Here is a 23,852-nt window from a genome sequence, read left to right on the forward strand (position 1 = left end):
TAAAGTACATTAAATATAATAATAATTATATTTCACTAACTAAAAAGCTAATTTTGTCCAAAAGAGACTTACTTATTATTATACCTATCAGGGTCATGAATACTTGTATTTGAATTTAAGAAGTATGAAAGAGAACACAGCTATTTACTATTTAATTAACCTCATATCCAATATGGGGGGGAGTACCCATCATTTCTGTAAACTTTGTTTTAAAAGGGTCTAATTATTTAGTAACAAAATAATGTATGCAGGACAGCAAAAATACAGTTTGCCTCCTTTATATAACAAATGTCTCATTTCTCATAATGCTCTGTATCAGCCTTTTGTTTGTCCTAAATCTCATACGTAAACATTTTAGTAAAAAGCTTTTTGATAGACATAAGATATATATGGATTAAATAAGCAATAGCTGTATGATTTTGGAGAAATGTCATGTGTTTGGTAGTCACACATCATGGCACGGTTCTGGAAGAGTTGCTAGGTCAGCAACTGGCTATTTATTGCTCCAATTCATTGCTATGTACAACCTCACTGATCAGAAAACAACCCATACACAACATCTCCAAGTGAGACTTTCATAAACTTAGTCTAACAACAGTTTTACCCATTTTACAACAATAGCCACACAAAGGAAGATTTTTTTCAGATTTAGGATTATAGTTAGTGGAAGTCAGAGATACAGCCCCTCAGGGTGTGTGCATGTGGAGAGTGGGTAGGAGATAATTCAGCAAAAACTTCCCACAACTCCGCTCTCTTTTTCCAGCTTCAAAGTTACCCCTGTTCAAACCAGCATCCCGGAGCTATAGGAGAACCTAGCCATCACACAGCTTTGAGTCCTGGACAGATTATGAAAAAGATCATCTCCTGGATGCATTTTAAAACCAAGGAAAATAAATGGACTGAAAGCAAGAAAAAGACAGTTCAGACAAGGGACTTACTTCTAAAGAAGACAGCTCAAATCAATGAGTCCAACACATGCCAACACGACAGCAGAGAGCAGGAAGAATGTTCTTCCTGTCCAAGCCATTCAAATACCGACCTGCATAACATTTACATGAAAATCCGTGGTTCAGCCCATTCGCCTTTGACAGAGTCTAATACAGGGTGGGGTGGCCAAGGTGCTCATGGAACAAAATGAGACAATCTCCCATGGGCTGGGTCAGCCAATGCAGGACACACACACACACACACAAACACACACACACACACACACACACACACACACACGGCAGTATTGTTTCCATATTGAGATAAAAAAATATGAAGAACAGTAAGAAATAGCTTTCAAAATATTACTAAGGGCATTGAATAGACCTAGATAATACCTCCGGGTTATTTTATTTTTGCTCTGCTAGATGAAACATTACTTTATAAATTTTATGATCAGAAACTCGTCCAGTCATAAACTTCTTTGTGACTAATTTTTACTATTAGATCTATTTTAAACAACTGATGCTATGCAAATAAATTAATAGGATTTTTCTGAGAAAAATAAAAAATTGAACGAAAAACATCTACAAGGACTTACTTCATTCTAACTTAAAAAAAATACATCCTTGATTTGATTCAGTGTTAGTTTCAATACACCGAAAAAAAAGAGGGGGGGGAGGAGAATGTAAAACTGAATGTCAAAAGATTACAACTGCTGTAACCTAAACAAAACTAAATTGCCTCACAGGATTTTTTTTTCCAATTCCTAACTCAAAGGACACCACACCCTCATGTCTCCAGGACACACCCACCACTGTGAGGTTTATTTATAATGCAGTTATCAATCAACTTCTACCTGTTCCAATTCTGCAGCTGGCAATGTTATTTGTTCTCCAGGGTTACCAATGCTGCACCCATCCACAATGTGAGCGAGCAGAACAGGACAGACAATAGCCAGAAACTCTCCTGAGATATTTTAATACTAATTCTGCCCTTTGTCTCCCAAATCACCTCCTCCTGGTGACAGTGGATCTCAGACAAAACCACGTTATAACATGAAGGAGACCGCAAAGGGATGGCAAGACCCTTAACATTTGCTGTATGTGATTTTTTAACAGCCAAAAGAAAAACAAAAATTCATCTTCATATCCCCTGACCTGTGACAAGATATTCTCTGAGCTCTACTCTGCTGATAATTCTGATTCTGGTGATAGCTACAGCTATTTCCTGAGGGTTTCCTATGAGCGATGGATTTTACATATGTTATAGCAGTGGTTTTCAACTTTTTTCATCTCATGGCACAAATAAACTGCTAAAATTCTGTAGCATACCAAAAATATATATTTTTGGTTATTTGACAAAAAATAGGTATAATTCTGATTCATTCACACCACATGGCTAAAATTGTATCTGAGTGTTGTCATTTTCTTATTTGACAATCTCCAGGAAAAGAGGTCAGTGCCCCTGACTAACTAGTCAGGTATTTAGTCGGTTTTAAAATTCCTGTGGGGCCCCAGTGTGCCCGCCACAGTGCACTGGTGGGAAAGTGCTGTGTTATGCGGTGGGGTCAGGTCTGGGACTGGAGTAGGCAGAGGGGTGAATCAGTTTAGTTCTCAGAGAAATTCTCATGAAACTTTTTAGTTCTTGGAGTATTTGGGGACACACACAAGCACCCAATCTCATGTCTAGCTTTGCAAATGTCTAGACACCCTTTGCTTGCTATTCAGATTCAATGGCAGGAGCAGTGAAGGAGGAAAGGAACACAGACTATAAGGAGAGGCAACTGGGCCCGAGAGAGAAAGTGCCACGAGTGAGCAGAATGGAGGAAGTGGGCACTGCATGCGGCTGGGTCTGGCTACCGAGGGAACAGAGACACTGGATTCTGTGGGAGACTGTGCCCTGACCACTGTGTCCCCCAGCCCTGTTGGGTTATCAGCTTTGCCTGAAAAATAGAGAATGATTTTAACAACCATATCACAAGGAGTCTACCCAACTAACACCACAGTAGGGTCCCACTCTGACCAGGGAGAGGTCACCAAAGGCCCCAACACAGAGTTTGAAGGAAGTGAGCCGCAGAGCGGGTGGGGCCTGTGGGCAGAGAGGACCATGAACAGAAGTGCTGAAGAAATGGAAATGCTGATACCAGCTGCTTTCCCCCTCCCAGTCTCTCAGGAGGTAAAGTGCCCTTCCCTGGGACCCACTAGTTGGTGAGGCCTGGAGGACACTGGGATATATTGGCATACACCCCTAGAGAGTCTTGAAAACGTTAAGAAGGGACCCAGTGAAACTAAAAAAGCCTTCCTGTTTATCAGCAAGGGAAGAAACAGCACCAGGATTTGTGTTGCCTCTAAATATAACCTGCTTGTTTTGTTTCCATAGACTGGTTAGGCCAGAACTTTGTCCTGGCAGATAGGTACATGTGTATGTATGTACATAAAATATGTATCGGTGTTTGGGTCTATTTGAATCCTCAGAAGAACCCTGCAAAGTAATATCTCTGTTTCACATAGGAAACAACCAAACAGAGAGGTTGAGCCGCTTGTCCAGGTTCATACAGCTAAAAAGTAACAGAGTCAATCTTAAGTCCAGACCCGTTTGATTCCAAAGCTTTTGCTAAGTGGTGAAAAAATTCTAAGTCCTTATGGGAAAGTTTCAGATAAATACAAGTGTAGACAGAATAGAATATTAAACTTTTGTGTACAATTATTTAGACTCAACAATATTCGACCTACACTCGATCTTGTTTCACCTATACTGTAACCCACTAAGCCCACTCTGCATTGTTTGAAGCAAATCTCGGATGTCACAAACATTTCTTCCACATATAGTTCAGTCTGAATCTTGAAAAGAGAGGAACTGGAAATGACTGATTGTCTTCTTTCCTCTTTATACTAAAATATCCCAAATAAATGAATTTCACTGGGTCAGTAAAGTAGCTCTATTCTCCCCAAGAAAATCCCAAACGGAGCCCCAAATTATGGGATATCCTCATTAGAGTCCTTTGCATACCCAGGTACCCTTTTATGAAGACTGATGTTTACTTTTATCTCGCACTTTGCTTTCCAAATAAGAGGCTAAAAATATAGCTTCCTCTGTGAAGATGGGAGAGGAATAAAGAAATAAACCTCGGGTTCTCAAGAGCACCAGTCTGGAGAAAGGAGTCAGAAAGGGAGAGCGCAAGGCTATCCGTTCAAGATGTTCACTGAGTGTTCACTCTCAGTGTCTTCAATAGACCCTGAAGTGGGGACAGAAATAAATCAGTAAGTGGGCATTCAACAGATATTAATGGGGAAGCTGCTGTTCACCAAATTCATGTAAGGGGGGAGGGTGCACATGGCTCATTGGCCCTAGAATACAGGTGACCATGAGGGGAGGATGAGTTACAGGGCTTAAAAGAAGTTACATTTTCCTGAGTGGGACCATTGAGAAGTGAGGAAACTGAGGCCTGAAAACCATGACTCTTCTACAGTTACAGAAACCTAACCAGGGACAAACCTGATCTCTTGACTTCTAATGTGTTGTGATTTCCACCTCAAGAAGCACTAGAGATGCTTGACTGTAAACATTTCTTGCTACCACAAGAAAGGTTTTGTGGAACCACTGGCTTTTGAAATGGGCCTTGACAGTCAAACGGAACTTAAGAAATGGAGATGCGCACAGTGTTTCTGGGTACATAGCATGAACAGGTCTGTGTGACATATTGTGACAGTGCACACCACTTAGTTGGCCTGACATGCAGGCGGAAAGGGCGGAAAGCGAGGCCATGACCAGATTAGAAAGGGGGTCAGTATCAGTTTAGTATGTTTCTTATGAAGGCTCTCAAGAGTAATAAAAATTCTATAGTTTAAAGCCAAAGAGTTTAAGAAAACAACATGATTTATGGGTCACTGGGATGAATATAGATGATGTTTTTATACTTTTTAATCTTATATTTCATTCTCATTCCTTATATTTATTATTAATGAGGATGCTTAGAAAAGCATTTTCCATGGAGAGCTTTGTATTTGTTTAAGAGATGGGTGTGGGGGCCCGAAGGGGTGAGAGGTAGGGATTTACTCAAGGGGCAGGCATGAGGAAGTAAAATGTACCAAGAACAGACAGCATAGATTCTTCAGTAGATCAGAAACCTGGAAAAGCAATGATGAGAATTGGTGGTAAGAGCCACAAAGTGCAGCTCTAGTTTTGGGGGACTGTAAAAAAACAAACAGCACAGAATACAACACGGAAACCAATACACCTCCCCAGGAGCATCTCAGGAGTTTCTATTATGATCTCTTTTAGATTTTATTTCATAATAGGCATCAATACCATAGACAAAACAACTCAGTCACATATTCTAATGAGAGTGGATTAGGAGTTCCTTTTAGATACATAAGCCAGTATATTTCCTAGCTGAAAAACTACCTTCAGGGTAACCATGAGTAATTATTATGACTAAAAATGCCCAAATTTGGTATTCCAAGGGGGGACAGTGAGAAAGGCTTATCATTTGAAGCTGGAAAAACCTGAATTTGGATCCTATGTTTTCTACTTACGAGTTGAATAACCTTGGGTAAGTTATCTAACCTCTCTGAACTTCACTGGGCCATCTGAAAGTAGAGGATAGCTACCATCAGCACAGAGAGGATTAACAGCAGGGCATGCAGAAATGCTTCCCTGTGAAGTACCTGGTATACAACTGGTGTTTGTTTTTTCCTCCTTCTGATGAAATCAGGGCCAGATACAAGGAAAGTTACTAATAACCAAACATCCTGTAAGTTCCCCCAATATCCTGTAAGCTTCCAAATTTAACTTCCTTTATTAAGATTTTACAAGAACTACTAAGAGCAAAATATTCATTTCCTTTTTCTTTCCTCTTCTCAGCTACTGAGTGGGATAGGCACTAAAGAACAAAAAAATGTTCCTTAATGTCAGATATACATTTAAAAGGAATAATGAGCCCTGGCTGGTGTAGCTCAGTGGATTGAGCGTGGGCCTGCGAACCACACAATCACGGTTTGATTCCCAGTCAGGGCACATGCCTGGGTTGCAGGCCAGTTCCCAGCAGGGGACTCAAGAGAGGCAACCATACATTGATATTTCTCTCCTTCTCTCCTTCCCTTCCTCTCTAAAGATAAATAAATAAAATTCTTAAAAAAAATTAAAGGAATAATGAGACCAACTTGCATAACTCAGTGTAAGGAGAAAAATAGCCCCTTTTTTCAAATGAGCAAAACATCTGAGTAGACATACCTCTAAAGAAGACATACAAATGGCCAACAAGTACATAAAAAGATGCCCCACATCACTTGTCATTAGAGGAATGCACAGCAAAACCACAATAAGATATAACTTCACACCCACTAAGATGGCTATGTTAAAAAAAGACAATGTGTTGACAAGGATGTGGTAAAAATTAGAATCCTCATACATTACTGGTGGGAATGTTAAACAATGTAGCCACTCTGTAAATCTGTTTGAATTTCTTCAAAATGTTAAACCTAGAGTTACCATATAATGCAGCATTTCACTCCTAGAGATATATATATGTGTGTGTGTGTGTGTGTACACATATATCTATATCTATATGCATTCCAAAAGAATTAAAAACACAAAACCTTATATGGGAATGTTCACAGTAGCATCATTATTCATAATAGCCAAAAGTAGAAACAACCCAGACGCTCATCAACTGACAAATGGTTAAACAAAATGTGGTATATTCATACACTGAAATATTATTCAGTTAAAGAAAAAGAGTTAAATACTTATAACATAAATTAACCTTGAAAACATTATGCTAAGTGAGAGAAGCCAAACACAACAGGTCACATATCGTATTATTCTATTTACATGAGAGCTCAAGAATAAGCAAATCTATAGGGACAGAAGGTAGGCTAGTGGTTTGCCTAGGGACGAGGGTTTGGAGGAGGGGGGAATCAGGATGGACTGCTAATGGGTGTAAATGTTCTTCTGGGGGTGATCAAGTGTGCTTAAATTGAATGTGATGATGGTCGTACAACTCCAAATATATTTAAGAGCATCCAATTGAGTAATTAAAATTGATGAATTGTTTGGTATATGAATTATACCTCAATAAAGCTGTTTTTTTAAAAAAGAAGAATGGTGGACTGCCATCTCCTGGAATAAAACTAACTGTCTGCTCCGTTTGACTGAGAAGCTCATGAGGCTCAGGCTCAGACTACAGACCACAGAGGAGCTCGAGACACAGCTTCATGACGTGGGAAGCTGCCTGAGTGATCTTCAGTGGTACTCTCTTCTTGGGTGGAAAGTACCATTAGCACTTCACTGCAGCAAAGGATACCCTCCGGGCATTGCCCTACTTTATGATTTTTTACAAAGTGCCATCACCTCAAAGAAGTAGGCTTGAGCTTAATTCTTAGAGAGTCAGTCAATGGGACTGAAGACATCTTAAAGTCATTAGTGAATATAAGTCTCAAACCAGCCTTCCTCATAAACAAAACGTTCAGTACTCTTCATCAAAATCTTCTTTTCATTATTATCTTTGAGTTTATACAACAGAGGTGGTAGGATAACCCCAAATGACTGAATTTTAATTTCCTGTCATCAAAGGTTGACATTTCTTATGCATTTGAGTTCTGTGGTATAAGACTCATATTTGCTTTAAAAATATCCATAATCTAGCTGACCCTTGAACAATGCAGGGGTTAAGGACACACCCACCTATGCAGATGAAAATATTCATGTAACTTAAGTCACCAGCATTTTTTTTTAAAGAATACCCATAGAAGAGCACCAGGATATGGTAGTCCTAAAAACAAGTTTAAAATATACTCTAATACTCACTCCCATACTTAGGTCATCATTCATCTTGATGCAACTGGAAAGATCTGTTCCTGGGTGGGGGCCAGTTGTAGGTCCTAGGAACCTGGCAACAGAAAGCAAAGTTCCTTACTACAGGTAGAAAAATAGCAAATTTTAGCAGATACCCAGCTACAACATAGTCCTCCTACCCAGCTGTACCAAATTGCTAATTACGTTCTATGGATTCATGGATTAAGTAAGGCATAATTCGAGAGAGCTCCATTATGTAGAGAGAGGTTGCAAAGTCCAGAGAATCGAGCCAAAAATGAAAATGAAGAATTTGCAATTCAAAGCCTTGCTTCCTCATCCTCAATACAGAACGGAAATTTCACTGGGGTGGAGAGCGCTCATGAACTCCACTGACATTTCTGAACTCTTCCTAGGGAAGATCAATCTGTTTACTGAGAATGGTGCGTGAGTGCAGATGAGCTTCAGGGGAGGATGGGTGTGAGGGCAGATGTGGATTGCTAAAGGCTTGAGAGCCCTGAGTGCAAAGGAACAGATAGACGTACAGTATGATCAAAACCTATCTGAGTTAACTTAGCAGTATATAGTGTATTTCTAAAAACCGAGAAATATTTCAGGTAGCCTAATTTGTCTCTCACATTTCCAAATGGATATTATGAAGATAAAAAGAGTAAGAAAACTGCACTTCAAGAAAACTAGAGAGACATTTTTTTGCATTAAAACTGTCGATGTTTAGAAAGTTGGAGAATTTGTACAATAAAGATGTTATTATCTCAGGGTATGACAATATAACTGATTAAAAGGTTAGGCGATGGGAATAGGCTACCCATGAAGAGAAGGGTAGGTATATTTTGCCCTTTTAACTTACAACAGGCTGGCGATTGTGGGGATGGAGAGATGGGGGGTGAGGAGAAGTGGGGGAGAACATGGGGGAATTAATAGTGATGGAAGGAGACTTGACTTGGGGTGGTGAGCACACAATACAGTGTTATAGTGTATAGATGATGTGTTGTAGAATTCTTTACCTGACACCTCTGTAATTTTGTTAACCAGTATCACCCCAATAAATAAAAAGGAAAAAGAACAACCCCCCCAAAATTACTTGTGTGTTCTAGTCACATCCAAAGCACCATCCTCTATTTTTCCATATTTGGGCCTTTTGCATGAAGCATGGATTCCATTAGCTATACATGAGAACGGTGTCAGTGACGGTCGTGGAATCGGGATGAGACTATCCAGATGCAAGGCATCTGTAGAAATGAATACAAACAGAAATTTATTTTGGGTTTACACTAATTTATATGTTTTCTTTTTCTCTTGAGAGATTGGATTATGTCGGAAAAAGCGGAGTTAATAGAAATGTCAGTTCATTTCTATTAACATTTTAACATAACCTTCTCCTCCCTTGATGCCTAGTAATATAGAGCAGAAATGCCAAGGGTTTTGTTTTGTTTTGTTTTTAAAGCAGAGAGGAAGAGGTTGATGTGGGGACAGGAAACGCTTGTCTACTGAGTAGGTAGAGGGGTTAACAACCTGCAACAAGAGGGCAAAATCTGTTTTTGTAAATAAAGTTTTACTGAAACATGCCTACACTTACTTGTTTAGCATTGTCCCCCAGTGCTTCTGTGCTACACCAGCAACACCCGAAATGTTTACTCTCTGGCCCTTTACAGAAACAATTTACCATCCCTGAAGGAAAACAGTCACGATGTTTTTTATGCTCTGAGGGAAACATGTCGGAGCACCAAACTGTTTTTGTTTGTCTTCATGACTATAGGAAGAAGGAACAAACCTAGGCTTTGCGTCAATCACAGATTTTTAGTTCAAAAAATTTTTAGTTCAAATTCTGGCTCTGTCGCATACTAGTTTTGTACTTTTGGACAAATAACTAAACCACTCGGAGTCTCCGTTTACTTATCTATAAAGTGAGAGACGAGCTTAAGCTAATTACTAACTCAATGCTCCTTATCTTTAAAATGGGAAGTCATAGGAATGTGGTGAGGATTAAATGAGTTAATAAACAGGTTAAGAGCTAAGAACTGTGCCTGGCACATAGCAGCGCCCTCATAGTTGTTGTGTTGCTGTGGTCACTGAGTTCGTGTGAGTAAAATCATCTCTTTAAATCACTGAGCTATCGTCATTGGTAGTGGCGGTAGTTTTCCCCTCTGTAGCTGAAACGATCCACAAATCACTCTTCCCTTTCATTCCCTCTTAAATTTATTTTGATAATCATCCCATTCCTTTTGTCATTTCCAAGTCAGCCATTAACTTTTGCTTTCAAACACATCTGAGTTGTGATGAAAATGTCACTGCTTCAAGCATTCCCTAAGATAAAGCTCGTTATCTTCAGGCAAGCATTGAGCAGTGGCCCACAATGTGCCCCACAACCTGCTCCACACTCAATTCTGCCAAATCCCAACCCAACTCCTCTTTTTTCCAAAATGACTTGTCCAGCTTCGACTCCTCTTCTAACGCTTGGGGCTTTTGCATCCTTCTGGGATTGGTTATTCCCCCCCCCCCCATTTTCATTCTCCCCAGTTAGAATAGTTTTCCCATGAGTTTTACTTTTCCAAATGCAACCCACCTTTCAAGGCCTGGTTCAACTCTCATTTCTTTTTTGGAGATTTCTCTGAGCCCAATAATCTCTGAGTTATTTTAGGACTTATTCTCTGTTATACAGAACACAGTGCCTTGCATAGAGTAGGTGCTCAAGCGTAAGCTGACTGGCTGAATTCAAGGATAAATATCCAAGTACTCAACAACTCTCCCTATACAAATAAAATAGTCATTATTTTCCCTTTTGAAAATAACCTTAACCCAGATATGTCTGACAAGGTGTAGGAGAAGGGCTGTCCAGGCTTACCCAGCAGAGGTGAGTACCGGCATGTATGTATAAAGGTCAGGGGTGTCTGATGTATTCTTGGTTCTTGAGTACTACACTGTTTATGGCAACACAGCTTCTGAAAAGAAAGTCAAGCAGTACTAGCTATTTGAAGGGGAGTAACATAACATATTTTATCATCAACTCTCTTCATCTCAAATGGTGCGATATCACGCATCTCAAATAACCCTGCAAGAGAGGTCAGTAAAAAAATTAAGGATGCCGTATAACAAAGCTTTCATGCCTTTGATCAAAAGGCATCTCTGTGTATGAAGTATAACTGTTATTAAAAATCACAGTTCAATCATTTAACAGAATAATAACATCATCAATTCCCAGTAAAGCGACACTTTCATATAAACAAATGCTTTGAGGAAAGAGGAATGGGTGAGGAGAAGGCTTAGATATGTTATTCTTCTTCTTCATAATACTGCAATCAAAATTTTTTAAATATTGGAAAATGGTGGTCAAGATGGAGACACAGGTAAACACACCTTGTTTCCACACACAACTAGACTACAAAACACATATCACCCAGAGGTGCCAGAAATTTGAGCTATGTGGAAATCCAAAAAATAAGAATTTTAAAAAGCCACATTCATCCAGACAGGTAGGAGATGCAGGGCAGAGACACAGAGAGGCACAGAGGTGAGGAGACAGAAACAGGCAGTCCCACACCCCTGTGTGAGGATAAAAATTGGGATGGATACCTCGGGAGTGAGGGATCCCAGCCCTAGGCCAGACAACCTGCCCAAGGTTCCAGCTCCAAAAAGATAAGTCCCCATAACTTCTGGCTGTAAAAACCAGTGGGGATTGGGGTGGCAGAATAAACTGTGGTATTCTCAAGAAACTCCTCTTATAGGCCCTGTAACACACTTAGGACTCATGCAGACCCACCCTCTCTGGGATTCAGCAACAGAGCAACAGCTGGAAGGGCAGGAGTGGCATATGAGGAGAAAGTGAAGTGTAGGTGCTAGGAGACAGGTTCCTCTGGGGCAAACTCCAGAGCCCAGGCAGCAGCATTGTCCCCTCTGTGAGTCTTCCCCCACACAGAGCAACAGAGTGGTGACAAAGGTTGTCCAGCCCTGGCAATTACCTACGGTTCCACCCAAGGTACAACTTAACAGGTGCCTTTTCTATAATAGGCCACACTACTAAGATGGTGAGTCATAGCAGCTCTATCTAATACACAGAAACAAGCACATGGAGGCTGCCAAAATGAGGAGACAAAGAAAGATGGCCCAAATAAAAGAACAGAACAAAACTCCAGAATAAGAACTAAGTGAAATGAAGATAAGCAACTCATTAGATGCACAGTTCAAAATACTGGTTATCAGGATGCTCCAGGAACTCATTGGGTAATTCAATGGCATAAAAAAGATGCAGGCAGAAATGAAGGTTGCATTAAGTGAAATAAAGACAAATCTACAGGAAACCAACAGTGGAGAGGATGAAGCCCAGAACGAAATGATTTAGAACACAAGAAAAGAAAAAGCATTCAATCAGAACAGCAGCAAGAAAAAAGAATTTAAAAAAACAAGGATAGGCTTACGAATCTCTGCAACATGTTTAAATGTACCAACATCCAAACCAGAGGGGTGCCAGAAAGAGAAAAGGAAGAGAAAGAAATTGAAAACTTGTTTGAAAAAATAATAAAAGAAAACTTCCCTAATTTGATGAGGGAAATAGACTTACAAATCCAGGAAGCACAAAGTCGCAAATAAGTCAGACCTAAAGAGGACCACACCAAGACACATCATAATTAAAATGGAAAAGGTTAAAGATAAAGAGAGAATCTTAAAAGTATCAAGAGAAAAGCAGACAGTTACCTACAAAGTACTACCAGCTGATTTCTCAAAAGACACTTTGCAGGCTAGAAGGGACTGGCAAGAAATATTCAAAGTGGTGAAAAGCAAGGACATACAACCTAGATTACTCTATCCAGCAAAGCTATCATTTAGAATTGAAGGGCAGATAAAATGCTTCCCAGACAAGGTAAAACTGATGTTTATTCTCACCAAGCCATTATTATATGACATGCTAAAAAGAATTATTTAAGAAAAAGAAGATCAAAACAATGCACATTAAAATGGCAATAAATTCACCCTCTCAAATAAATGAATCCAAATAACAAACTAAAAAAATAAGCAGAACAGGAACAGAATCGTAGATCTGGAGATCATTTGGAGGGTTATCAGTTGGGAGGGGGAAGAGGAACAATGGGGTAAAGGTGCAGGAATTAACAGGCACCAGTTGGTATAAAATAGACATGATGTTAAGAACTATATCGGTAATGGAGTAGCTAAAGAACTTATATGCAAGACTCATGAACATGAACTAAGGTGGGGGGTTGCTGGAGGGAATGAGGGTACTGGGTGGAGTGGGCAAAGGGAAAAAAACTGGGACAACCATAATTGTATAATCAATAAAATATATTTAAAAAATAAAAAGGAGGGGAAAAATTTAAATATTGACCTGACTGGTGTGGCTCAGTGTGTCGGGCATTATCCTGCAAAATGCAAATTCATTGGTTTGGTTCCTGATCAGGACACATACCCGGCTTGCAGGCCAGGTCCCCAGTTTGGGGAGAGAGGCAACTGATAGTCGTTTCTCTCACATAATGATGTTTTCCTCCCTCCTTCTCCCTCCTTCCCTTCTTCCTAAAAATAAATTTAAGTTTTAAAAAACTATATCACCATTTCTTAGGGTCTACCAGAGTTGTGTTATTATGCATGATAGAAGTAAATAAACAGTAATCCATTTGCTTTATCTGATGATCTCTCAGAGAAGAGCAAGATAGAGTTCTAAGATTACTAATACATACTGGACTTAACTTCCTATTTTGGCAAAGCAATCAATTCACACTTAAATCATTTCAAGAACTTAAACTTACCTGTTGTTCTTGAAGACGTTGTTGAATTGTATCTCTGCAGGACAAGGGATCATAGTGCGGAAATTCCTCATCTAAGCATCTCTGTCATGAGAAAATTAGGCAGTGCCGTCAAAGACAGAATGATAAAGGAGGCAGAGATACAAAGCTTAAGGGAAGAAATGATTCTACCTGAGGTGTGTAAAAGTGACCAGTTCTTTATCCTGTGTTCTACTTTAAGGAAACAAGTTTGCCATTATTTGTCATTGCCATTTTCCCTCTTACTAAAGGAATAAAATCCAAAGATCAAGAACAGGAAACTGGTCAGTGAAATCTTTAGGCAGAGGCCAAAGAAGCTTGTTGGAGACATAACTCAGAAGAGCAAAAATGGTGCCTGCCAAATTTTATAGCAATAAAATCGTGGCCTTAGTCCAAGAGGTAGCTACATAGCTCTCTTAGTTACATTATAGAAAATTTTACTGGTGTTCTTAAAATGATTAAAACATATTCAGATACGGGAGTTTTTCTAGTTCAACTTACTGCAGGGGGCTTTTTAGGAACCCTGCTTAGCTTGATCTCCCACATGACTTTTTTTCTTACTTAACCAGATGTGCCTGCATTATGCCCAGAAAACAGATACTTGCAAATAGCACCCTCCCTCCTTCCTTCTCCAGTGCCAAGCTTGCTGCTCCTTATGTTCTTTACTTGTGAATAAAAAAGAAATTCACCAAGGGTCATAAGGAAAAGAAATACATTAAATTCAACCACGGATACCTTTAGATATACAGACAGGAGTTGAGAGGTTAATTCAAACGGGAGAAAAAAGAGGCAGCAACTGTCAGAGCCTGTTCAAGAATCCACGTTCTAGATTATCAGAAAGGAGGTGCCAGAGGCAGCACACTGGCCACAGTAATGTCTATGTCTATTAGATATAGGCACAGTAAATTCTGAAACGCTTCCTCCGTGAAAGATGCAATGTCTTCAACAAACCATTCATTAATGTGAGCTCTCCCTTCACTGTCAGTGCATATGAGAACAAAGTCCAGCAGAGCATTTCCTTCTAAATTGGTTATTCAGTTTTATGATTAAAATGATTGTCCATTAATTATCTTCAACACCTTACACAATTTGGACGTCATCCCCACACTAAACACACACACATATTTTTTTTACCTGAAATAACAAGCCATGGATGCGACCTTTAATGAACTTCTTTCTTACTGACTTGATTGTTGCTGTAAAGAGAATTTGTAATTAGCTTAATGTGAACATCCTTTTCCCTTAACTTATTTCATAAACTTATAACAGCTTTACAATGGGGGCCTGAGGAGAGGAGAGAGAAAACAGTGACTTCTGAGACTGACATACTCAGCTCAGGACTCGTGAAAACAGAGAAGCAGGAGGACAAGGCTGGCTGGGCAGCAAAACCATGACCACCCTTGGGTATTCAAACTTAACCTTGATAGATGCAAGTGAATTGTCATGTAGAAGTCAGTCTCAGAATTATTCAGTCCTAAAATGGGACTTCACCTTGGAGGTAGCCTGCTACCATCATCTCTCCAATAAGCCTGTGCTTGAGCTACAGGGATGGGAGCCCTTGAAGTAGAGGCTTAAAATCCCAGAATGCTACAAGCAGCCTGAGAGCATGAGAACACTGATGCCCGGAGGATTTAAATAATAACTGCTTATTCATGGAGCTGAGATCAGACTCACAGGACAGTGCTTAATTCACTATATTCTTTTGTGAAAATAAAGATATATGTCTTTCTACTTAACTAAAACCTACTGCCCAGTAACTTTCCAATTCTCATATCTAGAATAATGTAAATGGGAAAATAATGCCTATTTAACTGTGAGCTACACAGTAACATATTGCTTATTTGACAGCCCATACCCTTTCAAAATATAACCAAGAACCACAAAGTAGGCCCAAGCTTTTGAACAACCTAAATAGATGGTGATATCCATGTCCCTTTTTCATGTGGGACATCCTCACATTTCCACTCAGAAAGTGGGTCCTAAATGCACACATAATTCTCACTAGCTGACTGTTTTCTCAGGCCCCAGATGATTAAAAACAAAAATTAAATGAGGGTACAAAGCTCTGTTATGGAGGCATATTAATAGCTGCCATGATTTTTTAAATCACTAACAGCCAGGAAAATTAACAGCAGATACTCTGGTGTCCAAAACATAGAAATATGGTGCTTCCTAAATACCAGCAGTTTGGTATCTCAATGGCTTGAAGAAATTCTGAGCCATGAAAGTGATATTAATATATGTGAAAATATATGCATAATCTAATTTAAGTTTTTCAGGGGAAAAAAGGCTTAAAAAGTATTAATTATGGAGAAATTTACCCATGTAAAATTCCATTTCGTAAGAATATTTTTTGTAAAACTAATTTCTCAAATAACCTTGAGATAGTGTTACTAGCTGCACTAAAAGGAAAGTATATATTTAAAAAAATATTTGAACGTAAGTAATTTACATTTTAAAAAATTTCTAATACTTAGAACTCTAGTTAAGATTCAATTTTAAAAAAATTCTCTATGTTAACTGTGTTAAGAAATAGGGTCCCATCCTCCTCCTAACCTACATCTAAGCAACAGCAACAAAGCTTTCAAACGTCGCCAGAAACATGTTTCTGAAGGTTGTATAACTCCAAAACACTTCTCTGAGTTTCCAAATTAAGCTTGTGTTTCAGAAGAAATAACGAGTTAGTACAAGACTGTCTAAATTGCCCATCTGCTTTCCTACAGGGCAATCTTGGGTTTTAGAAATAGTCCATCTCAAAACATTCAAATTGTAAACCTTATTTCAACAGATGTTTTGTGCAATGTGTAGCAACCATTTCCATATGTTTCGAAAGGGAAAATAAGCTGACTTATGACCATAATTTGCATTCACCTTTGCATTCTTTTTTATGTGTTTGGAGCTGGACCCGCCACGTCTCTAGGACATTTAGGTTTCACATGGAAGCAAGAAAAAAAAAGGCCACTATATCCCCTGCTGTTGCCATCTGTGATGTAGGATGGGACCAGGTGTCTTAGATACACTGCCTTTGAAGGAAGCTGAGATAAAGCAGTTTTCCAAATGACAGTGCAATGAGGCTTTCATACAAGTGAAAAGCCTCCCATCCCTGTCTCAACAAGTGACTGTTGAAAATGAAAACCATAATATTAGAGCCATAATAATTTCAGCTATCCACGATGGTTGACTTTCAGGGAGTATGGATTTTTATAGCAAAATATATGTGTTACCTTATGCTCTATAAAATTGTGCATTAAAAATAGCAGGATTCACTGAAAACCGAAGACAGAGAAAATAATTCACAAGGCATATATATCTGTTAAAGGACATGCATACGAATTACTTAAAGAAATCGCGTGACAATAAAAAAAGGACAAATGACCTACTTTGAAAATGGGCAAAAAGACTTAGATATTTCACACAAAAAATAGCCAATCAGCACAACAAAGGAAAATCCCAGTGAGATACCCGGAAGAGCGGTGAAAATGTCAGTCTTTTGATTCACTCCACCCAATGTTGGAACTGCGAAGCACCTGGCCCTCCCACACGTGGCTGGTGGGAGTGTGAAACGCCACACACACTATGGAAAGCTGCTCAGCAGTTTCTTCAAAAGTTAGAGTTACAACTACACAGTGATCTACAGCTCTGCTCCTAGTCATTTATCCTAGGCTAAAGAAAAACGTATGTCCACACAAAGACCCCAGCACAGGTATTCACAGCAGCTTTCTCTATAACAACCCCAAACTGTAAATAATTTAGATGTCCAATAGGAAAGAAGGTGACCAAATGGTGGACTGTTGAAGCAAAGAAATACAAGTCAACCATGAAAAGGGCATACCACTGATAAACACAACATAGCTACACACTATACTGAGGGAAGGAACACACACACACACACACACACACACACACACACACAATACATACTGTATAGCTCAGTTCTAGAACAGGCTGAACTAAGCCATCGATGACAGAGATCAGACCAGTGTTTGCTCCTTGTGGGGGAGGTGGGAAGAGGGAGTGACTGGGAAAGAGCACAGGGGACGTGTCTGGGGTTTTAGTTCTGTGTTCCAATATGCAGATGTCAAATTGATTGAACAGTATCACTAAGATCTGAAAATTTTATGGTATGTTATTATTACCAATAAAAATAGTTTTAGAACTATAACAAGAACAAAAATAACCATGCTTATGACTTAAATAGAGGTAGGTAGAAACCAGATCACTCACAAACAGTTACTAAATTATTATACCTAGGGGGACATTTGGATGTCATCACTGAGACATGCATATTAAAATGGCTAAAGGCTACCTCACAGGATACTAGAAACACACAAAACCCAACGAGTGTAAAAGCTGTTGACCCTTGAAGTGGAGGTGCTGGTGGGGTGCTAAGACAATGCAGATGACAGTGGGACTCTGTGGCAGCGGGGCTGCTGATGTGCACACAGGAGGTTGCACAGTCTGCCACAAGCCAGGGCCCTGCAAGGCTGGGCGGCACTTCTCTGGGGAGCAAGGCCCAGGTGCAGACGCTTGTTTTTAATTGTCTTAAAGCACAGCTGAAAGGGCTCCAGCTGCCTGTCGGCAGCCAGGGAAGGTTATAGTTCTATTCCTTCCAACTCAATTCTATTCCCAGGAAAATTATGAATAAAATAATGCAACTTCCATACTAAACTAACATGTCATTACCCATTTGCCACTCATGAATGAGGCAATTCATGTGATAGAAACATACTCTAGCAGAACCATCTGTAGGTACTAAGAATAGCCAAGTACTGTTTTGCATTTGTCACGGTATTTATAAAGCGACAACTACTGCACTTTCTAGAAGAGGTTACTGAGGCTTAGAGAGGCAAAGTGATTTGCCCAACTCTACCCAGTTGCTCTTTTGCAGACTTAGAATCAAACCATAGGTTTAACTTCAAATCCCATGCTCCTAATCCTTAAGCTATACTGCCTCCTAGATGGTTTCATCCATACCTACATCCTTCATCTGGGAAAATTTAGGCCTCCATCCCATCAGAGGTATTGAGCAAGTTCTGTTTACTTTGGTTTTCTCCTTGGTCCTCACTTCAACGTCTATCTTTAAGAGTCTCAACCACCCAAATCCCCCTTTCTTGTCTCACTTCCCTCTTGTGAACTGACTGTTCAGGACGTGTGGCTTTCATCTTGAACCCATCCTCAACGCTGTTAAGGCTGTTGTCTGTCCTATATGTCATGACCTCCACACTAAAAATAGCACTCTAGAAGAGTTTCCAGTGAGATCACCTAGATGAAAGCCTTCTCTCGGCTACAAAGTTCACATATAGACACTATGTTCCAATAAGGAGTTATGATTATGGAAGCCTCTCAGGTTATCTCTCCAAGGAAATAGCCATGGTTTCTAAAAGTAATTCTCTTATAGTTCAGTAAGTGAATAACTCAATGATAATTTCACATCAAACAGGCCAAAAAAAGGATGACTAGTAAAGGGGTTATAGTTTAGATTATATCAATTAGTTTATGTTACATATACATTAGGTTCAACTTTGTATGCAGAATGTACACCCTACACTTAAAAGTTTTCTTTTTAATCAGTTTTTAAAGAAAACACTGATTTATACATCTAGTATTGCCTTTGCTAACAAGACACTTAGAAGGTAAGAAGCAGAAGAAAGAAAACATGTAAGTAACTGTTCAAAAACTTCAGTAGTTCCAATGCACGTTTCCTGGGGGCAAACACATACATGAATTATGTCATGAACCATCCAGGTCCTGGTGGCAATGGGAAACTTGAACAATATTACTTACTCAGCATTAAGATCTGAATTTCTACTCCAGTGTCACAAACAGCTGCCTAGTTCCAGCTTGTGAACAGTCTTTGACCGGAACCTTTGAACAAAACAACTACATCCCCACACACTTTGCCAGTGAGCCTTTTTAGATGTAGCAGAAAGTAATTGCCTTACATACTTAATGAATTTATTAAGCTAACCTGAGAGTTTCAGAAGAACTAAGTGGATTTAAGCGTTTTAATTTTCTGACTCAGAACTCAGATGTCTGACTCAGAACTCATTCAGCGTGTGGTGGCAGTCATGGTGGAGGAACGGGTCAGGATGTTTGTGTGACAACTGTCTTCCCTCAGTGACCTTTATTCACAGTCTATCTGGAGAGTCTGCTATTTAGCACATGTCCAAAATATCTGCCAGCTAAATTTTCTTTTCTTGCAAAGGCTGATTTTTAAGGCAATTACTGGGAAGATCTTCAGAAGCAAATGGTCGTCAGAGCAAAAGCTTGGCATGCTTGCCTTTTTCATGTAGGAAAAGGTACAATTATGTACAGGAGGTCATAAAGCCAGGCAGGGTGTGAGCAACTAGGGACAGAAAGGAGGCACCCACCCTACTTTGTCAAGCCAGGAAAAAAAAATGCATGCATTCAACCCAGGGCAGCTGGGTTAAATATTTTAATACTTTTAATAATATTTGGACCAATTATCTCCCGAGGATAAACTGTGAAGACAATAGCAAGTTCATAATATCAGGAATGTACATTTTGGGAAAAGTTATGAAAGTTGACTCTTCAAAGAAGAAATCACAGGGGGTGTGGGGTAGAGATAAATTCTTTGTTTTATAAAACTGTGGAGGATATAATACTGACTCAATCAAAAGATAAATTTAACTGGACCAAAGAAGTAGTCCTCTAAGCACAGTGTTCAAAGCAAATACACCATAAACTAAATTTGGTTTTTATTCACGTCTCAACAAGAACACTTCTAATCATACGGGGACCTTCTCTCAGGCCCTCTGAGCAAAAATAAAGTAACAGGTAGATTATGTCATCTAAAGTATGCCTTACATTGGGTGACAAAGTGAAACAAACCAATCCAATATTTAGAGTGATTAAAAGCTCATGAGTTCTGTGAGATTGAAAACAAATAATAAAAGGATGAATAACCACTGCTATTTCAGAGCTAGCCAGTTCCTTTTAAACATGTACACAGCCCCTCAGATATCAGTAGAAAGGGTGCCATAAATCCAAATCAAACACAGGTCTGCAAAATTTCATCTCTGGTTTGCCTTAACCTTGCATTTGGTTGTTTACTATTCAAGCTGATAGATTTCTATTAAAAGAACCTTTATGCTGCTAGAACAAGAAGCTGACTGAATAAAAGCAGCTGTCTGATAAGTCGCCAAATAAGTAAGTCTTATTTTTTATGGTTCTAGAATAAAATAGGTTTATAAATAATCTGACATCTATCATTTGACAGTTGCCTTCTCACCTATATCCTTAGTAAACACCCATTTTAGGTAATACCAAAACATGGAAAATATTCTAATTTGTAAAGCAAAATATATACATTAAGAACATGTTTAAAAAGAACTTCCACACCTATTTAATATTTGGTACACATGAAATTCTTAACTATTTTGCCCAACCCTAAAATCACTACTAAAAATAAAACAGAGAGGCATGGTCTTTTCTACCATACGATGAGTAAAACTAGCCAACAAAATCAGAGTAGAATAAGAAAACAATTTGCAGGCTCAAATATCCCATGCAAACAAGATTTTTTTTCCTTGTTTACTTTTACAGATACAGAGATGTTGTATTTAATTTTTAAAGAAATAACAGTCACGAGCAACTCTAGCCTGTAATAAACAAACAAAAGGAAAGTCAGTGGTTAAATCCATCTAGCTAGCTACTAGGCAAACCTTTCTGAAAGCCCATAAGACCACCTTCTGGAATGATTTCACTGTCATAAATATCTTAATAACACAGCAGCTGTAATCTATAAAAATGGCTGGAGTTCTCTTGCTACATCTCAGAGTGGCCGATATTGGGACACGACAAATATTTGCTACTCACTGTTCAGTTTTCTTGTCTTCCACTCCAGTGTCTGGCAAGTGTTCACTAGCTCAGTATTTATAGTCTGGAGACTTAGTTGTTCCGAAATCGCTTCCTCTAATTTATGCAGCAAAGACTTAGCTTTTTCACTGGCAGAATGGGCTGTGCCATCTCGATCCTCAACCTGGAGGTGTACAGTTAATACTGGATTTTCACAGTGTGGCCACGAAAGAAAGCAATTGAGCGCTCACTGTTTTGCACAGGAAGCTGAAAATGTGCTTTTCTTCTCAGGGAAGTGATAAGCCTCTACCGAACTTCTGCAATTCTGTGTTTGCATGGGCTTCGTACGCCTCAGCTCTATCTACAGCCCTGAGCGTCTTGATATGTCAAGTTGCCTCTTTCTGCAGCGCCGGCACCACCTCTCTTACAACGCCCCCTTTACTTCCTCCGCTCACTGCTAGTCTCAAGGGACTGAACTTCACAGTTCCTCTTTGGGGTTTGTTTTTTTTTGTTGTTGTTCCTTCTCCATTTTTACTTCATGGTTTTAGGGACATCGGAGGAGCCTTCCCCTAAATATAATGTTGTCAAAGGCTGCCCTACCTCCTCTGGATCCTTCTGCCATTGACTGGCTTCTTGGACCTTCTTCCCGAGGATGGCTTCCTGGTTGACAGCATCTTCTTGCAGTTGTTTAAGGGCTTCTAGTTGTTTCTGTCTGGAGTTAAAAAAAAAAAAAAGCCCAAACCACAAGCTGTCAGTGACATTTCAACTAAGAGTCACCCCTGGAAGTTGTGACAAATTCAGGCTTCATACACTTCCTCAGAGATCAGAGGAAAAAGTGAAAGTGTTTACATAGATATAAATGCTTCACCAACATAGAATTTTAATTAAAGCAATCATATTGATCCCTCAGCCTGATACCTTCACTTTATGATAGGACAGTTAGTTTCCTATTTTACATTGGAATATTCAGTTCCCCACAAGCTACATTCACAGCACTTTGTACTGGTGGCCAATCGCTCAGAGGATGGAGCTAATGCAATGATGACCAGTGTATTATTGACACAGCACAGCAAGCTTTTTCAGAAAAAGAAGAAAAGAAAATCAAAAGCGAGGGAGGAAAAAAAAGAAACAGGAGTCTCATTTCAAAAGAACCTTGGCCTTTCCACTTAAAAGTTGTTAATCATGACAGAAATATGTCCACGAGAACAGGAAGGGCTGCTTCCAAGCACAGATGAAAGCTGCCCGTCAGTACTTCCTCTGCGTCTTCCCTTCCTGGAGACCTTCCTTCCATTTCCTCCTCACCCCAAACTTCTTAGTGTGGTCATGTTACCTTTCCTTTGCATCCGACTTAATTCTCAAAATACATAAAAATGCATTCATGCTCTGATCACTGATAACATTATTTGAACATGCTATGTATCAATATATCAATTCTTATCTGGAGACAACTTGACCTGAATAAGAGCCTTAGCACAAAGGAATGACGGACATTGGGAGTTTCAAAGCAGTGAGGAAAACGTTGTGGGGGTTTAGCCCTTTTGTGTGCCTCTCAGATGTTAACACAGTCAGAATCCCACTGCGCATGGTCATAAATCCTGCCCTGGTTACAAAAAGAACTACATGAGAGACAAGGGTGGTCTTACAGAATGCTTTGCCATTATAGTAAACCAACCATCAAAACCATAACCAAAACTGAAACTATCTAAACACATATTCTACTAAGATTGTTCAATTCCTTATAGTCAGGTTTTTCTATTCTTAAATTGTGGTGAAAACACTTAACATGAGATCAACCCTCTTAACACGTTTTTAAGTCGACTGTACATGTCAACCAGAGGCACAACGTTGGAGAGCAGATCTCTATATCTCATCCATCCTGTGTAACTAACACTTTATGCCTGTTGAAGAACTGCAACTCCCCATTCCTTCCTCCCCTGTTTCCCACAAACCACCATTCTCTCTGCTTCCGAGTTTGATCATTTTTAATATCTCATTCAACTGTAATCACTCAGTATTTGTCCTTTCACGACTGGTTTGTTTCACTTAGCATAATGGCCTCTAGATTCATCCACACTGGCATATGCAACAAACTTTTATTTTTTGAGGCTGAATAATATTTCATTGCATGTATATACCATATTTCCTTATTCACTCCTTCTGATGAACAGTTAGGCTGTTTCCACATCTTGGCTATTCCGAATAATGCTGCAGTGAACATGGGGGTGCAAATATCTCTTTGAAATTCTGCTTTGAAATCTTTTGGATATATACCCAGAAGTGTGATTGCTGGACATATGGTAGTTCTGTGTTTAACTTTTTACAGAATATCCATACGGTTCCCACAGAGCGGTTGCACCATTTTACATTCCCGTGAACAGCATACAAGAGTTTCAGTTTCCTTTGTCAAGACTTGGTATCTTTTGTGGTTTTTTTGTTTGTTTTAAATAATACCCTTCCTAACAGGTGTGATTCATTCATCATTATAAATGACTCATTGTGGGTTTTTTTTTAAGATTTTATTTA

At 39.3% G+C, this 23,852-nt stretch overlaps 2 protein-coding genes across 5 annotated transcripts in view; both read right to left on the reverse strand.

Annotated features, from left to right (window-relative positions):
* Positions 1-21,945, reverse strand: part of IRAG2 (inositol 1,4,5-triphosphate receptor associated 2) — a 40,744-nt gene extending 18,799 nt beyond the window's left edge. The window contains exons 1-7 of one of the 4 annotated variants that reach the window (XM_037033800.1): positions 21,930-21,945; positions 21,221-21,223; positions 14,646-14,707; positions 13,497-13,577; positions 10,586-10,679; positions 8,825-8,972; positions 7,738-7,819 (exon numbers count right to left, since the gene is read on the reverse strand). In XM_037033800.1, coding sequence (XP_036889695.1) covers positions 7,738-7,761 — 24 coding nt within the window. In that variant the 5' untranslated portion in view covers positions 7,762-7,819; positions 8,825-8,972; positions 10,586-10,679; ... (2 more) ...; positions 21,221-21,223; positions 21,930-21,945. Of the gene's footprint in view, positions 1-938; positions 1,149-7,737; positions 7,820-8,824; positions 8,973-10,585; positions 10,683-13,496; positions 13,578-14,645; positions 14,708-21,220; positions 21,224-21,350; positions 21,573-21,929 lie in introns of those variants that run through there. The other 3 variants (XM_037033799.1, XM_037033801.1, XM_037033802.1) reach the window with 3 other exon arrangements.
* The window catches only part of LOC118978394 (inositol 1,4,5-triphosphate receptor associated 2), a 34,162-nt gene continuing 32,170 nt past the window's right edge, over positions 21,861-23,852 (reverse strand). Inside the window, exon 17 of the mRNA XM_037033857.1 lies at positions 21,861-22,041. Within this exon, the coding sequence (XP_036889752.1) occupies positions 21,861-22,041 (181 nt within the window). The remainder of the gene's footprint in view (positions 22,042-23,852) is intronic.

Source organism: Sturnira hondurensis, unplaced genomic scaffold (genome assembly GCF_014824575.4).
Source record: "Sturnira hondurensis isolate 20B ecotype Veracruz unplaced genomic scaffold, ASM1482457v3 Scaffold0021795, whole genome shotgun sequence".
NCBI lineage: Eukaryota > Metazoa > Chordata > Mammalia > Chiroptera > Phyllostomidae > Sturnira > Sturnira hondurensis.